This window comes from Myotis yumanensis, unplaced genomic scaffold (assembly GCF_028538775.1).
Source record: "Myotis yumanensis isolate MYYU_CA2020_CCGP unplaced genomic scaffold, mMyoYum1.0.hap1 SCAF_1, whole genome shotgun sequence".
Taxonomy (NCBI): Eukaryota; Metazoa; Chordata; class Mammalia; order Chiroptera; family Vespertilionidae; genus Myotis; species Myotis yumanensis.
The window spans coordinates 144,662,395-144,679,472 of NW_027223752.1; the positions used below are offsets into that span (position 1 = coordinate 144,662,395).

At 40.3% G+C, this 17,078-nt stretch overlaps 1 protein-coding gene and 1 pseudogene across 1 annotated transcript in view; one reads left to right on the plus strand and one right to left on the minus strand.

Annotated features, from left to right (window-relative positions):
• The window catches only part of DNAJC1 (DnaJ heat shock protein family (Hsp40) member C1), a 202,904-nt gene that overhangs the window by 8,554 nt on the left and 177,272 nt on the right, over window positions 1–17,078 (minus strand). Inside the window, exon 9 of the mRNA XM_070432751.1 lies at window positions 13,419–13,538. Coding sequence (XP_070288852.1) covers window positions 13,419–13,538 — 120 coding nt within the window. The remainder of the gene's footprint in view (window positions 1–13,418; window positions 13,539–17,078) is intronic.
• On the plus strand, window positions 1,210–1,885 carry LOC139005916 (large ribosomal subunit protein uL30 pseudogene; annotated as a pseudogene).

A 17,078-nucleotide genomic window follows, 5' to 3' on the forward strand; every position in this document is an offset into this window, starting at 1 on the left:
GTGCGCTTGAGAAGAATGTATATTCTGTAGTTTTGGGGTGAAATGTTCTGAAGATGTCGATTAAGTCCACCTGATCTAGGGAGTCATTTAGGGTTGCTTCATTAATGCTTTTGTATGAGTGGATTCTTTCTGAGAAACGCAGTGTAGTACTGTACAAAGAGGGCACACTAGGATGCAGGTATTTGGGGGAAGAAGAGTGAATATAAGCCCTGGGAAGACATTCAGACTTCCACAGGAAGTGGAATTGTTGGTGGTCTTGGACAGTTAGTCTTAGTTCTCTGAGAGGTAAGGAGGGTCCTTTTGAAATCTGGGTTACAACAATATGACTAGGATGAGGGGAAACAGCAGTGCAGGAATGTAATGTAAGTGGCTCACTATGTAAATCCACACACATCATCTGACATTTGTATGCCTCTAGATTTCCCACTTATGAGTCTCCTGAAAATTCCAGATCTAATGAGTTCTATACCCACAGAACTATTAAACTATTATCATTTAGCAAGATCACAGGATACAAGACTAATGCAAAAATCTATTGTATTTCTACATATTAGTAATGGACAATCTGAAAGTGTAATTAAGAAAAGGGTTCCTTCAGAATAGCCTCAAAAAGATTGATACTAAGAAGTTTAAGAAGTTCCAGACTTATACTAAAAACAACAAACAGATAAAAATTAAAGAGGCTCTAAATAAAAGGAGAGACATTCTATGTTCATGGACTTAGACACTAAAAATTGTTAAGATGGCAATCCTCTCCCTCCCCAATTGATCTATGTATTTAATGCAATCCCCATTAAAAAGATCTTTTGTAGAAATTGATAAAGACAGCCAAATTATTTTGTTAAAGAACAAATTTGGAAACATTTTTACTGTCCAATTTAAACATTTACCATAACGCTATAGTAATATGGACAGTGTGGTGTTTTCAGGATAGGCATACAGACCAATTGAATAGAATTGAGATTACATAAATAAATCTTTACATTATGGCCAATTGATTTTTTGTGTGAAAAGTACCAAGACAATTTGATGGTAGAAAGAATAGCCTATTAACAGATGGTTTTAAGATAATTGGATATCCGTATGCAAAAAATAAAAAATGAACTTGACCGTAATAAGAAAAAAATCAAGTGTTGGTGAGGGAGGATATAGAAAAACTGGAACCTTCACGTTCTGATAAGAATGTAAAATGGTACAGCCACTTTCCTGGCTGGAACCATGGAGAATGCAGAAGCAAAGAAGAAAGTTCCTGCCGTGCCACAAACCCTAATTAAGAAGGGGCAAAGGAATCTTGCAGAGCTGAAGATTAAGCACCTGAGAAAGAAGTTTGCCCAGAAGATGCTACGAAAGGCAAGGAGGAAGCTTATTTATGAAAAAGCTAAGCACTATCACAGGAATATGGACAGATGTACAGAACTGAGATTTGAATGGCTAGGATGGCAAGAAAAGCTGGCAACTTCTATGTACCTGTGGAACCCAAACTGGCATTTGTCATCAAGATCAGAGGTGTCAGTGGTGTGAGCCTAAAGGTCCAAAAGGTGCTGTGGCTTCTTTGCCTTCGCCAGACCTTCAATGCACCTTTGTTAAGTTCAACAAGGGTTCCATGGACCATGTATTGCATGAGGGTACCCAAACCTGATGTTAGTACATGAATTGATCTATAAGCATGGTTATGCGAAAATCAACAAAAAACGAATTTACTGGACAGGTAACATATTGATTGCTTGATCTCTTGGTAAATATAGCATCCACCTGCACGGAGGATCTGATTCATGAGATCTATATGGTTGGAAAGCGCTTTAAAGAAGACAACCTCCTGTGGCCCTTCAAATGATCTTCCACGAGGTGGAATGAAGAGAAAGACCACCATTTTGTAGAAGGATGAACTAAGGTAACTATCCTGGTTATTTTGTAATCTGGTTAATTAATAGACTGTGACTGCTTTAACATGGGAAAAAAAGAAAAACAATTTGGTAGTTCCTTAAAAGTTGAACAGAAACTTACTATATATCCTAGTAGTTACACTTCTAGGAATCTAACCAAGAGAAATAAAAATATACATTGATACAGAGACTTGTAAGTTAATATTCATTGCAGCATTACTCATAATAGCCAGAAAGTGGAAATAATCCAAATGACCAACTACTATAGTAGTTAGATAAACAAAAATTGGTATTACATATACAACAGAACGACAGAGAAATGGACTATTGATACATGCTACAAAATGGATGAACTTCAAGCAACCTTTGCCGAGTGAAACAAGTCAGATGCAAATAATAAATATTATACAATTCCATTTATATGTGATTTCTAGAGAAGGGAAATTAACACATATGAAACAGACCCGTGGCTGCCTGAGTTAGGAGGAGAAAGTCGGGAATGACTGAAAATTGGATTGAGGAGACTTTGGGTGATGAAAAGTCTGGAACTAAATTGTGATTGCAAACTACAGACTCACTAAAAATCATCTAATTGTACACTAACAACGGGGAATTTTAAGCTGTGTGAATTATATCTAGTGTTTTTTTTGTAAAAAGAGACAACACAAGATCTACTCTCAACAAAATTTAAAGTGTACCATACACTATTTTTAACTACAAGCACAAAATTGTGTAGCAGATTTCTATAACTTATTCATCTTGCATAACTGAAATTTTATACTCTTTGGACAGCAACTTTCCATCCTCATCCCCACCCCGCAGCAACCACCATTCTACTAGTTGCTACTATGAGCTTAACTATTTTATATCTCATGTAAGTGGAATCATGTGGTATTTTGTCCTTCTGTAACTAGCTTATTTCACTGATGTTCTTAAGGTTCATTCATGGTGTTGCATAGTACATAATTTTCCTTCTTTATATGGCTGAATAATATTCCAGTGTACGTGTGTGTGTGTATAATATCTCCTTTATCCATCCATCTGTCATATTTCCATCCTAGCCATTCATGTGGGGTGCACCTTGACTACTGTGAATAGTGCTGCAATAAACATGAGAACGCATATATTTCTCAGACATCCAGATTTCACTTCTTTTGGCTATCTACCCAGAAGTGGGATTGCTAGGTTACAGAGTAATCCTACTTTGAATTTTTTGAGTAACCTTCATACTGTTTTCCATAATGACTGAATAATTTTATGTTCCCACCAACAGTGTGCAAGTGTTCCAATTTCTCCACATGCTTGCCAACACTTGTCATTTGTATTTTTAATGGCCATCCCAACAGGAGTGAGATGATACCTCATTGTGATTTTGATTTGCATTTCCCTGATGACTACTGATTTGAGCATCTTTTCATATACCTGTTGGCCATTTAAAATGTTTTTTTTTTTTTTTTGGGGGGGGGGGCGTGAGTTGTAGGAGGTCCTTTTATATTTTGGAGATGAATTCCTGGTCAGATATATGGTTTGCAAATATTTGCTCCCATCCCTTATGGCAGTGATGGCGAACCTATGACACTCATATTTTTGGTTGATTTTTCTTTGTTAAATGGCATTTAAATATATAAAATAAATATCAAAAATATAAATCTTTGTTTTACTATGGTTGCAAATATCAAAAAATTTCTGTATGTGACACGGCACCAGAGTTAAGTTAGGATTTTTCAAAATGCTGACGCGCCAAGCTCAAAAGGTTCGCCATCACTGCCTTATGGTCACCTTTTACTCCTCCTTTGCTGTGGCAGAAGCTTTTCAGCTTAATATGTTTCCACTTGCTTTTTTGTCACTTATGAAATCATTGCTCCAAGATCAGTATCATGAAGTTTTCCTCCATTTCCTTCTAGGAGTTTTACAATTTCAGGTCTTAGGAAAATTTGAGTTGATTTTTTGTATGGTGCAAGATAAGGGTCCCATTTCATTTTGCATGTGGATGTCCAGTTTTCCCAACACCATTTGTTGAGGAGACTATCCATTGTGTATTTTTGGCATACTAGCCGAAGATCAGTTGACTGTGTATGTGTGGATTTATTTCTGGGCTCTCTATTCCATTCCATTGTCTATTGGTCTTCTTTATGCCAGTATCATACTGTTTTGGTTAGTGTAGCTTTGTAATATATTGTGAAATCAGGAAATGTGATGTCTCCAGTTTTTTCTTTTTAAAATTGTTTTGATATTTGGCCTTTTTTATGGTTTAATATACATTTTACATTTTTTTTCTGTAAATCAATGAAGCTTTTATAATAAATTTTAAAAGAATGAGATAGGACTATATATTGACATGGAAAGATATTAAAAGTAAAATGTTTTGTTTCTTTATACTTTAAAACGTAGTTTTAAAAATCAAGGTAATATATGTACATAGCTAAAGGAAAAATAAAAAGGCAGTAAACACAAGGGCTTATGATGAAAAGCAATGTTCCTTACACCCAGAGGTACTCATTTCTGATCACAGTTCTTCTGGTGGGCACAAGTACTACATAGAAAACATGCTTTTGGTATATTATACCTTAAATCCAATCTTTTTCCCACTTCTACCAATGACCCCGGTCCAAACTACCATCATCTTTTGCATAGACAACTAAAGGAGCCTCTTACTTGGCCCGTCTCTCTGCTTCCATACTTTCCCTACCACGGTGCCTTCTTCACAGAGCAGCCAGAATGGCTCTTTTAGATCTTGCACTCCTTTGCTCCAAATCTTCCAATGCGTTCCCATCTCAGAATAAAATCCAACATCTTTACTTGGCCAATGAGGACGAGGCTGGCGGCAGAGATCCCTGCCCTCATCTGGGCCTCCCGCAGGGGACCCAGGGCTGGCGGGTGGGACCCTGGTAATCGGGCACCCGCCCTGCCCTCATCCGGGCCTCCCGTGGGGAACCCAGGGCTGGCGGGTGGGACCGAGGTGTTCGGCACCCGATCTGCCTTCATCCGGGCCTCCCCCAGGGGACCCAGGGCTGGCGGGTGGGACCCTGGCAATCGGGCACCCACCCTGCCCTCATCCGGGCCTCCCGTCGGGGACCCAGGGCTGGCGGGTGGGACGGAACCTGCTCCACCCTCATCCGGGACTCCCACGGGGGACCCAGGTCTGGCAGGTGGGACCGAGGTGTTCAGCACCCGCTCCACCCTCATCCGGGCCTCCCGTGGGGGACCCAGGGCTGGTGGGTGGGACCCTGGTAATCAGGCACCCGCTCCACCCTCATCCGGGCCTCCCGCAGGGAACCCAGGGCTGGCAGGTGGGGACCAGGGTGTTTGGCACCTGCTCCACCCTCATCCGGGCCTCCCGCCGGGTCCTGGGGTTGGCAGTGGGGCCGCAGCTATCGGGTACCCACCCGGGTATCCGCTGTGCTACGGGCCAGGCGGCAGCAGTGATCTGCCGGCTGGCGCATCCCATGTGCTACCCAACTCGGTCGGGCAGGTCACGGGCATGTCTGGCAGCCTCAGTCAGTGCCTCAAGCCCCAGCAGCAGCAGCAGCAGCGGCAGTGGCAATAGCCCTGGAGCCAGTGCCCCCGATCTGCCCACCCAGGTTTGAGCGGCCCCAAGCGGGCAGTGCTTTCCATCAGCCTATGGTTGGCGAACACGCATGCAGGTGAAATCACCAGCACCTGCTTTCCCACAGGCCTGAGCCCCTCAGGCCTGTGGGAAAGCAGGGGCCCTGAGCTGGTGATCCCAAAGGCCTGATAGCCGGGCAATGGAGGCCGTGTTGGGACTGGGGAGTGGTGAGCAGGCAGAACATGGCCCTGATTTGACCAGTCGCTATGATGCCCACTGTAGCCAGCACACCGCCTGATCAGGGGGTGGGGCCAGCAGCCAACCTCGCAGCCCCTCCCCCCTGCAGGCCTTCCCCTGATCAGACTCTCCCATCCAGATGGAGAGCAGGGTGCTCAGAGCCTGGACCCTTCCTGGCAGCCCCGAGTCCCTGGGGTTAAGAATTCTGATGGCCCTGCCCAGAGAGTAGAGGTGCCTGAGGGGCAGGGACAGGGACCACAGGCCTCCAGGGAGCACCGCAGAGTTGGCAATGAGAGGAGAGGGCCTGTGAAGGGGGAGAAGGTGAAGCCAGTGGACATCAGCCCAGAATCCAGCCCTTCCCCTCCTGAGGCAGCAGGACCTAAACCCCAAACCCCAGCCAAAATTGGAAGAGCCTGAGGGAGCTTCAGGAAACTCTACGAAAAGCTGCACATTGAGAATGAGAGATTTCGTGAGGCCCTGACCCAGACCATGCTGCGGCTGGAGCAGCTCAAGGTGGAGCTGGAGCGCGCCATGCAGAGGCAAGAGCACTTTGCAGAGAGGCCGGCCATCCTGGAGCTGGCGAGATTTGAGTGCAGGGCCCTGGAGTGCAAGGCCGCTGAGCTGGAAGAGGAGCTGAAGGGCCTGTCCAATCTCCGAGCTGACAACCAGCGTCTCAAGGATGAGACTGTGGCCCTGATCTGCGTCATCAGCAAACTGTCCAAGTGACCCCGGAGGACTTGCTCCTGCACCCACATTTATACAGCTGCTTTTGCCACATGCACCCCTTCCCTGTGTGAACATGAGTGATAGGGCTGTCGAGGAGTCTCTGAGAAGCCATAACCTTCCTTGAGATCTCCAGGTTAGGAGGGGAGGACAGAGCCCCCAGGAGCCAAGGGGGCCATCTGAGGCCAGGTAGGGGGACCAAGGCTGCAGGCAGGACCAGAAAGGAACTGGGGACCAGGAAGTGCCAAGACCAGTAGCCAGGACCAGAGTGGTCACCCAGAGGTCCCCTCTCACGTGTGCTGCCACCAGTCACCCCTCCTGGCCCTGAGCAGGGATCCTAGAATGTGCCAAGCATCCCGCCGGCCTGGGCCAGGTGAGCCTGTATATAGGGTCTGTGTGCAATAGGGAGGGATGTCTTCTATTTTTTGCTGCCCCCTCCCCATCGCTCTCCTGGGCAGGGGGAGAAGGTCTTTTTCAGACATAGCATAGGCACCACAAATTAAAATTGTGGAGTTGCCAAAAAAAAAAAAGACGAGCAGGCCGGCTGGCCAAATACCCCCTCTCTTCCCACCCCCTCCCCCCCCGCCAGCCACATCCTTGACCAACCTGCCCCACCACAATAGGCCCACAGCCCCTCCCTGTGACTATCTGCCCCTGATTGCACCCCCCCACCCCAAGAGGGGGCAGGGCTGGGCGGCCAATGTGTTGCAGCCCCTTCCCAGGTTGGCCCCACCCTTGATCCCCCCACTCCAATAGGGGGCAGGGCTGGCCAGCCAATCTCCTGCAGCCTCTCCCCTTGCCCAGCCCCACCCCAGATTGCCCCCCCCCCCCCACCGTAATCAGGGGCAGGGCTGGCTGGCCAACCACCCATGGCTCTTCCCCCAGGCCACTGGCCCTGATCGCCACCCCCCAACCCATTTGGGGGGGGTTGCCCAGCCCACCAACAACAGCCCCTCCCCATGGCCAGCCCCACCCCCAATTGGCCCCCCCCCAACCCCAATCAGGCTGGTGGGGGGGGCAGTTGGGAGCAATCAGGCCAATGGCAGGGGGTAGTTGGGGGCAAACAGGCTGGCAGGGGAGGCAGTTGGGGGTGATCAGGCCAGCAGTTGGGGGTGATCAGGCTGGCAAACAGAGTGGTTAGGGGCAATCAGGCAGGCACGCAGGCAGGTAAGTCGTTAAGAGCCAGCGGTCCTGAGTTGCTAGAGGGATGTCCAACTGCTGTAAAGGATCGGGCCTAAGCAGGCAGTCTGACATCCCCCAAGGAGTCCCAGATTGGAGAGGGTGCAGGCCAGGCTGAGGGGCCCCCTCCCCCCAGTGCACGAATTCGTGCACCGGGCCACTAGTAATAATATAACACTTATATCAATGACTAATATTAAATTTACTGGCCAAATATTAGGTTTTCTTAAGATGTTGAGCAAAAATGTCTACACTAACTACTATTACTATAATATAACATTTCTCTGGAATTGCTAGCTAATGCAGTCAAATAAAATATAATGAAAATGGCAAATTATTTGTAGACACTAGGACTATCCTAAAATTCTAATGAATTAACACAAACTGTTTTTGAAATAAGACCAGTAAGTAGGGAGGCAAGTTATAAAATCAGTCCATAGCACTTTTCACTTATTTGACAAGCAATGATGAAAAACAAAAAAGGATGTTCAGTGCCGATGGGACACTGAGGAAGGGGCCTCTCATGTGCTAACGTGGCACCGTAGTATATTGTCACTACCTCCCTGGGGGCCAGTTTTAGAGACATCAAAGGTTCTGAAAACATCCATATTCTTGAACCAAGCAGCTCTAATTCTAGGATACAAGGTAAGAAAATGGATAGAAGTGGAAAGATGAATGAAAAAAAATACTCCCACAAAACAGGCCTCTCAGGAAAACAGCAAAAAAGGAAGCAATTTAAATGACAACCAGTAGGATGCTCCTTAATTACGTCAAGACAACATGGAGCATTGTGTACGGGTTTAGAAAGGTGCGCAGGCTCTTTCACGGAAAAGAGCACGTGTTCCACAGCAACGTGAAAAGGGCAGGATGCAGACTGATGCGGTTAAAGTTATGTCTAGTCATATGCCGCTATAGGAGGACTCGACTCTAAATGGTATAAAATAAAATGTTTACAGGAGTCATTTTTTATTGTGGTTGATTATATAACATTTTTTAAAAATTTCAGTGTACTTTTTAAAGTTTCTTTTTTCTATATAAACAGTTTTACCAAAAAAAAAATTCTAATAAAAGTCTCTAGACACATTTAAAGTGTTTTTCATATCCACAGCAATGAAACAGCATTAAGTAGTGCTAACAAATTAGAGGAGGAATCAAAATATCTGGTGTCCCAACACTAATTTTTGTGTCACCTTGAACAAATATTTTAGGAGTTTACTCAACTGTAAAATGGTTGCCTAATCTACCTCACAATGCTGTTGTGAAGATCAAGTAAAATGTCTTGAAAAATGTAAAATACTATGAAAATAGATGATGGAACCATCAATGTTATCATGTAGAGTAGTTAAGTATAAAAATGTTGCTGCCGCGCTGGCCGAGTGGCCCCGTTGGTTGGGTGTTGTCCGGTGCACCGAAGGGTCGTTGGACAGGTCAGGGCCATTCCAAGGTTGGGGCTCTAGGGGCACGAAGGAGGCAGGCCATCTCACATTGATGTTTCTCTCTCCCTCCCTCTCTAAAAATCAATTAAAAAATGTTAAAAAAAGGAAAATGTTGGTTTGACCTTTTAACTGACTCTTGCAGTGTTATGCTCATGTAGTGAATATACCTTTTATAATCCTTTCCTATGATTTTGCTCAATGCTGAGTCAGAAATGGTGACATGAAATGCAAATCTGTAAACCTCTGGCCCAGAAATCATATAATAGCAACATTCTAATGAGGTCATTGAACAAATTAAGCAATTAATTATGTAGTTTCCCCCATGGACACCAAAAGGTCCTATTTTCCTCAAAATAATGCTCTGCCTTCTCTTTTCTTCAAACAGGCAGTCAAATTGCCTGAAATTCTTACACGAATCATTCATATACTTGGGATAAGAAACTGAAGGCTTGCCCTGGCCGGTGTGGCTCAGTTGGTTAGTGTGCATGGAAAGGTTTGCTGGTTCGATTCCTGATCAGGGCACATACCCAGGTTGTGGGTTCAGTCCCTGTGTCCGAGTGAGGTTAGGGTGCATACAGGAGGCAACCAATCAATGTTTCTCTCTTTCTCTCTCTCTCCCTCCCCCTTTCTCTCCCTCTAAATTCAATAAATACACACACACACACACACACATACACATGGATGACTTGTAATCTAACTTAAAAAAAAAGAAGAAGGCTTCTATTAAAATCCATGTGTGTCTGTATTTGGTAATACAGTCAATTATTTTCTATTAATATCATAATGAAAATTGGTTATTAGATCAGCTGGTGACTTATCTAGCAAGAAGAATGGATTAAAGAACCCATTCCTTGCTAAATTTAAATATCTTTAAGGTCCTGGGGTTGAGAGTGTGAGGGAAGAAGGGAAGGAGAGGAATGTGTGATCAGGCTGAGGGTCAGAGATCTAGTAGAGCAAGAAACCTGGTTAAGAAGATAGCAAGGGTGAATGAAGACAGAAAATTAAAAAGACTAACCTTGTCATCTTTACAACTTGTGTAGGACTAGTCTGACTCTCAGAAGTTACAGCAACATATTTGCCAAAATAATTACTACATATTTAGTTCACTGATAAACCATAAAGTTTATTTTCTATTGAATAATCCAGATATATTTTTGAAACAACTGCCATAGCACATAAAGTCCCCCCCAGTAGGCATCTCCTGTATCTCTCTGTTATAGTGATAGAAGGTAAAGTTGAGAGTTGTATTATTTTCCCTCTCATTTGGGGACACTTATCTAACTGCACACCTCTTACCTGTCACTGTGGTACTAAGGTAACTATAAAAGTCTGTTTAAATCTACCCACCTGTCTTTTGTTTTGCTGCCTAACTGGGTCTTTTCCAAGCAGGCAGAAAATCTCCAATCAGTCTGTTATCACAACCAGAACGTAAGAGATTAGTGACCAGGGAGAGAAGCAGAATCAGTTTACATCCTTTCAGGCTAGAGAATGATACTACCTCACGGGCAAGAAATCTGAGGCTCCCTGACCTTAACTTAGAAAACCTGCAGTTAATAATCACATTAAAGTTGGCTTTACATGCCAGACAGCTTTTGTTTCCTGTTGTTTTTACAAGTGGAGTGCTCTTTGGGGTTATGAGTTATTTGCTGAAAGGCATATATTAACATTTAAAAGATTTGATATATAATAAAATAGGTCTTACAGTTTAGGTATATCTGAGTTAAAATATACTTTGCATTCATGTTTTACAGAGCTAATAACATTGCTTGTATTTACCTGGAGCAAAATTTAGCAATTGTCATTAATTATGACAATTAATACACTGAAAACTCCTTTTTTAATTGAGGAATTAAATGCATTTTTCATTGTAATATGTCAACCTAAATCAAGACTATAAAGATCCCACCAGGGCTACACTCTCACCCCTCCCTGAAAAAGGTCAATTGTTTCTCAAAGGAAAGAGAACAAACCCTGAAGCTACAAATTTAGCAAGGAAAACAGGTCAAAAACCAGATGTGCAGAGCAGGGGAGAACTGGCACAGGTGATCAGGTCAGTATGCAGAGGTTTCAAGGACAGCAAACTGAACTTGCCTTCTTTTTCATAATCAAACACTTAATGAAAACAAATCTAATTAACACCATAAGCCAAAAAGTGATCTTGTAATGTGTGGTTAACTTTTAGTTAACATTCTAGTAAAGGCACCTGTATTAGCCAAACCCATTTCAGCCGCTTCAGTGGAATTTACTGTGTGTTCACTAAAATGAATTATGAGTCTTCAGACACCTGTTCTCTTTTAAAGAGAGTAATTTACAGGTGTGTGTGTAGTTAGTGAAATGAAATGTACAGGCCAACTATGGAGATGATGCTCATAGAATGAAAATACAGCGAGTCTCTGTATAGCTGACACAGAAGAAAAGTTACAATGGCATTTTGGTATACTAAATACTGATCTATAAGGAACTGTTAGCATTATGAAAATAGAACTAATACTTGGAGGAAAAAAATCTGAGGAAGTCACATTTGACTACAATAAGAGCAGGAATATCTATTACAGACAAGGGATTAGTTTCCCTTCAGTTTTGGCAAAGAGAAAACTGGCAGTTTTCTAGAAGAAAAAATTTGAAACACATGGAATGAATTTGCAAAAGTTTGAAAAGGTGTCTTTGCTTATCCAGGGACTGTTGCACTAAAACAACTCTTTAAATTATGTTTAGATTTTCTAGATCTTTGATACTAACTAGCCATCTCAAGGCTCTGTTGGTTACATCATGTATATTTTTAGCATTTACACTTTCATTTCTCTCCTCCTAAAAAAATCTAGATTAAAAATTTAAGCAGATGATAATGATAAATTAATGTAAAATACTGCTCTACTCAATATCCTATCTGCCTTTGGCATTATTAACTGTAAGGCCTCAGAGAAATATTATTTAAAAAGTTAAAAGCTGTCTTCAAAAGAGACACTAAATTAGTGAACTATTATTTCTCATATGGCAATTAACTAAAAATTTGAGTCCTATTAAGCCAATATTGGTTTGATAACCTTTTGAAAATTGTTTTAGTAATTTTTGTTAATCATTATATTAACAGTACATAGTTGTATAATTAGAGGGTCATAGTACTTAAAATGTATCCTTATGGTTCTTTTCTCAGTCACCTATGATAACTGGTCTCCTCATGAAACATAGGGGAAAAAATGTTACAAGATATAAGCGCTATTTTTCCACATGATCAGACTTTAACTCTGAAGCCAAAATAATAAAAAACATCTTAATATTTTAAGAGTGATTTAAAAAAGATCTATATGACATTAAAAACATTCCTATATGTAATTTAAAACTCTTACAGAACTATTTAAAAAATTGACAGTAATATGTTCTATAAGTTTGTTTTAAATTAAAAGATTGTAATTTACTACAAAAAGGTAACAGCATTTTATGTAACAAGCTTTTCTGTTTGGTGGTTGTGCTTACCAATCATTTTTCAGGTTTTTAAATTGTTCATTATCAGAAAAGGCCCACCATTTACTAATGGAATTGAGGAGGACATTTGAATCTTTGCTTTCAGTAACCCCATAAATATTTTAGATCTACAGGATTTATTTAAATAAATTCAGTAAGGAACTTGTTTAGTAAAGACTACTTACTATTATTTGTAAAAATAAGGATCATACTGATGAAAATAAAAATTTCTTTCAATATCAAGTAAACATTTACTGTGTAGTACTTGTCCGGCACTGTGGTAGATATCTTAATAAGATTCTCTGCCTTAAATTTCCTCAATAAAAGTACCCAAAGTGATAAATCTAACACTGTCCAGGTAAACACTTTGTTTTTTTTAAATGCCAAGTATGGCTTGTCATATTACACGTGTGTGTATTTTTTGGGGGGGGGGGGGGGGGGAAGTGGAGGGAAGGGTTTTAAACAACTTGTCAAAATAGATGGTAGGCATCATCCTTAAGATAAAAACAAACATAGGGATACTGTTGATTTAATTAATGCAAACCACCTGTCTAAATACCTACACCAAAGAATGTGTATAATTCCAGCGTTAAAAAGATCCAGCTGTAATAAAACTTCTCTTTTTATTTTTCCCCTTTTTATGAAATATAACTTTTCTAATTCTGATAAGTCTGAGAGCTATTTTTCTCCCCAAAGCTGAAGGAGTCACTCTAAATACAAAACTAGCTTAAGTCTCTAAACACTAGAATTTCTTAAACAGCTGTTAACTGTGGATCATGGGACCGGCTGAAATCTGCTTCTTGCCTGTTTCGTTAATGGTTCACTTCCAGGTCCTAGAAGGGCTGTAGCCTTTCTCCACAGAGAATGGTGGAGGCATTTGTGTCTGCCTTCTACAGAGCTGGCTTTTCTGGATTTTCACTCTCCATACAATGCAAATCTGAGTGAACTCACATCTGTCACTGATCGACCCAATTCGTGAGCAATCTTTTCCCATCGACCTGGGGTCCCTCCTGGGAACTTAACCATACTTCTTGTCAGCTGGCTGAGGTCCTCTTCTGTCCATTCAGGTGCCTGCAAAATATTAAGGCAAAAAAGACAATTTAAACAATGTTTGCTAATACATTTAATAGACCTGTGAAACAAACTATTGGCAATATGCTTTCTGCAAAAACAATAATATCACAATGTATCTAATAGTTCAGATAGAGGTTTGGGTTGCATGTTTAACATTAGAATGCAAAGCTCCAGCAGCCTTTTACATTTTCCTATGTATACCAAATAAAAAAGCAGAACTATTATGAAGTCAGGCTTCGGAGAAATTGGAAAAAAAAAAAGATAAGTCAATTCTGCATTAGTGAGAAACCATTCACAAAGCCTATGAAATGCATTGTTGTCACTGCTGCTTACAAATGCCTCATATATAGTCACTATACTTTAAAGTTTAAAAAATAAGGTTTTTATTGCTTTCTTTCAAGTATAAGCATAAATGAAAATGTCAACAAGTAAATGTAGAGATCAAGAATCATAATTGAGACAAAGATCTACTTTGTTCATTCTAAGTAACAATATTCTAAAAATCATGTATTTTCAAAAAGTTTAACTTATCAAATGTTACCATTTTATAAAATTTGGAAGCAGAAATAAAATTAGAAACTCATGGGACCAACACTTAAATCATCAAGTCTGTGCAGAGCAACATTTCATTTTTGAGAAGGTAAACAGCTCCTAAAAATTAATCAAATTATTAATTTGAATAATAAAATACCTTGAAATATTACAGAATTTTTTTTTTTTTTGCAAAAGCAAACATTCAAGCACATTCTCTGCATTTTATTCAGCACGACCACTTGGTCAAACCCAAAGCTGAGTAAAGCAAAAAAAACTATTATCAAATAACAAACAAACATGTTACAATTATTTCACATTACATTTTAGCATTAAACTATGCCCTACCAAGGGCAGTAACCACTCTGGTATTAAACAATTCTCTAGGAGTCAGCAGCAAGATGGAGGAAGCCCACTTTATTTTTCTTTAATTAAAAAGAAAGAAAAAACGAAAGAAGGAAACCTTTGAGACAAATACCTTTTCTAATCACCATTTCCGATAATGAACAGGCATACATCAGGGCGTTTGCATTACAGAACCATCAGCACAGAACCACAGTCAGAGGTGAGTGACCCCAGGGACTATCTCCACAGCTACAGCAAAGCTTCTCCCTGACACTAATCCTCCCTGTCATTCTCCCACTGTGTTCTAACCACACTGACATCCGCCTGCCTCACTGCGAGCTTAACGGGGCCCTTCCTGACTTTTTACTGTCTCCCCCAATCAATGGTTCAAGCGTGCTCTTTTCACCAAGTCCAAATGGCAGCTTCACTCATAATCAGAGTGCACTGCCCTGTTAAAGGGCTTTCCCAAAGGCGCTCCCATTTGCATTCATTTGCAAAGCAAACTACTTTTATTCACTTTGTTCTGCTATCAAGAATGTTCCCTGAAGCAGATAAATTGGCATAAATACAACCTGCCACTTAAGAGTCAGTAAATAATAGCCAATAGTAGGGAGGATTTTATCAATCATTCTATTTTGTATCCACTAAAAGCTGAAAGCCTCGAACATATTCATCAGTACAACCCTTAAGATCCATGCATAAATTCACATAAAAAAGTAGCCTACATTGGGTATGGTTGAAATTTCTTTGATATTTAATGATATCAGAAATCTAATTTTCCATATCAGGTAATTAAAATTTTACACTGAAGGGTTTTTTTTCTGCTTGTTTTTACTTTGTTTAGGGGAAAAAGTATTATTCAGAGGGACATAACTTGTTTTTTCAAGGAAAGCATATTTTTATTGCTAAAAAATAAAAACTTTTAAATAACTGTACCAGTTGATTTCAGAAATGCTAAAGAGTTGAGAATTTAAATATAAGCTTATAGTATAAAGTCATACCAAAAAGAGCATTAAGTTGACACTGCAGAGATATAGTATTCAAACTATATAGTATATCAATGCAATTTCACACTAAATAAAATCATCTTACATTTACATCTGATTACTTATAACAACTATTTTTGGAGCAAACAAAATTGTTTAAAATGTCAATAATATATAGGTATTGTTTCACATAGTAAACTAATTCGTTAAAATCATTTCTATTTTTATGAGAATGGTTTTCCAAATATACTGCATATATGAGCAATGGGCTTTAAAAATTTTATTAAATTCCCTGTTAATAAAATGAAAGTATAGTGCCACTTTTTCTGGGAAGAAAAAGAATTAAATCAAATATTTGGACTAATATCCTGAAAAATTATCAACTGCTAGAACAATCTTTCTTTTTAGTTTCCTAGTTATTTCATGGCCATGATTTTTATTAATATTAAGAGAGATCAATAATAATTAGGACCATAATCTGAAACCTTTGAGAGAGAATTCTTTCAGCAAGTCATTATTCTCTCTTTGGTGAATGTGCAATTCCTCAGCAATAGTTCGTTGTGTCTTTAGAAGCAACAGAGCCTACTGTGACCCAGCCACTAAGGCAGCTATGAGGGTGGCCACGGTGTGAATGTATTCTCCTTGTTCTAATCTGGAGCCAACTGGAGCTGTGAAAGTCAAATGAATGCATAAGCATACGGCTTTGCCACGTAAAACCATGTGTGTCCATTATTACTGAGACACTGGGCCAAAAATTCATCTCTTTAGTAAAGTAATGGAAGATACCACATGGTGTGGGGACAGCTGTTGTGACTACATGAGCATTCCAATTCTGCATCAGAAAAGCCCCACTCTGGGGATAACTCTCCATACTGAATACAAAATAAAAAGTAAGTTTTCAAATTATTCAATATTTTTATGTAATGACCCAAAAGTAAGAGATGATATGAAATTTTAAATTGTATTCCCAAATAATGTCCCTTTGGATAGATTTTTGTCAGAAATCCAGCTATGTCAAAGATTTGGTGCCCGTGAAAATCCTTACTATGCTTGGGGGATAGGAGTTGGAGGCTGTAGCAAAACACACGTTATATTTTTAAAGTAATCTAAATACACTTTTCCCCTCAAAGCTTTAGAACATAAAATGTTAATTAAAAAAAGGATCATGCAATTTATTTGGCACTGAAAATTTATGGCCAAATTAAAATAAAAAATTTAAATGTAATTATTATTTATTGTCATACTTGAATGACAAAAGGTCCATTTCTATCTAATAAGTAGATACTGAAGCTCCCTAATGAACAATGTTTCTATTGAAATGACTTGTTAATAATTATTTATATAATTAAAGAAGTTGCAATTTTGGACCCAGTAATTTTTAATAGATTCAGTGCAATTCATAACTTCTGTGGACGAAAAAGGGGCCACATAATAAACCTGACAAGCTCAGGGGAGGCCTAATGGTGTCTTACAAACTCCAGACCTAAAGTAAGGACACAAATGGTCTGAAAGTGAAACTTCCTAACTAAAAGCAGTTCATAGCTGGTAGTCAAGTCCTACGTGGTATTTTTCCCTAACAAAGGCCAAGCTTTACTTTAACTGAGCCTGTCTGTGGTCTTTTTTTTTTTTTTTGAAACTAAGATAACATATCCTTAACAGTAACTTTGGAATATCA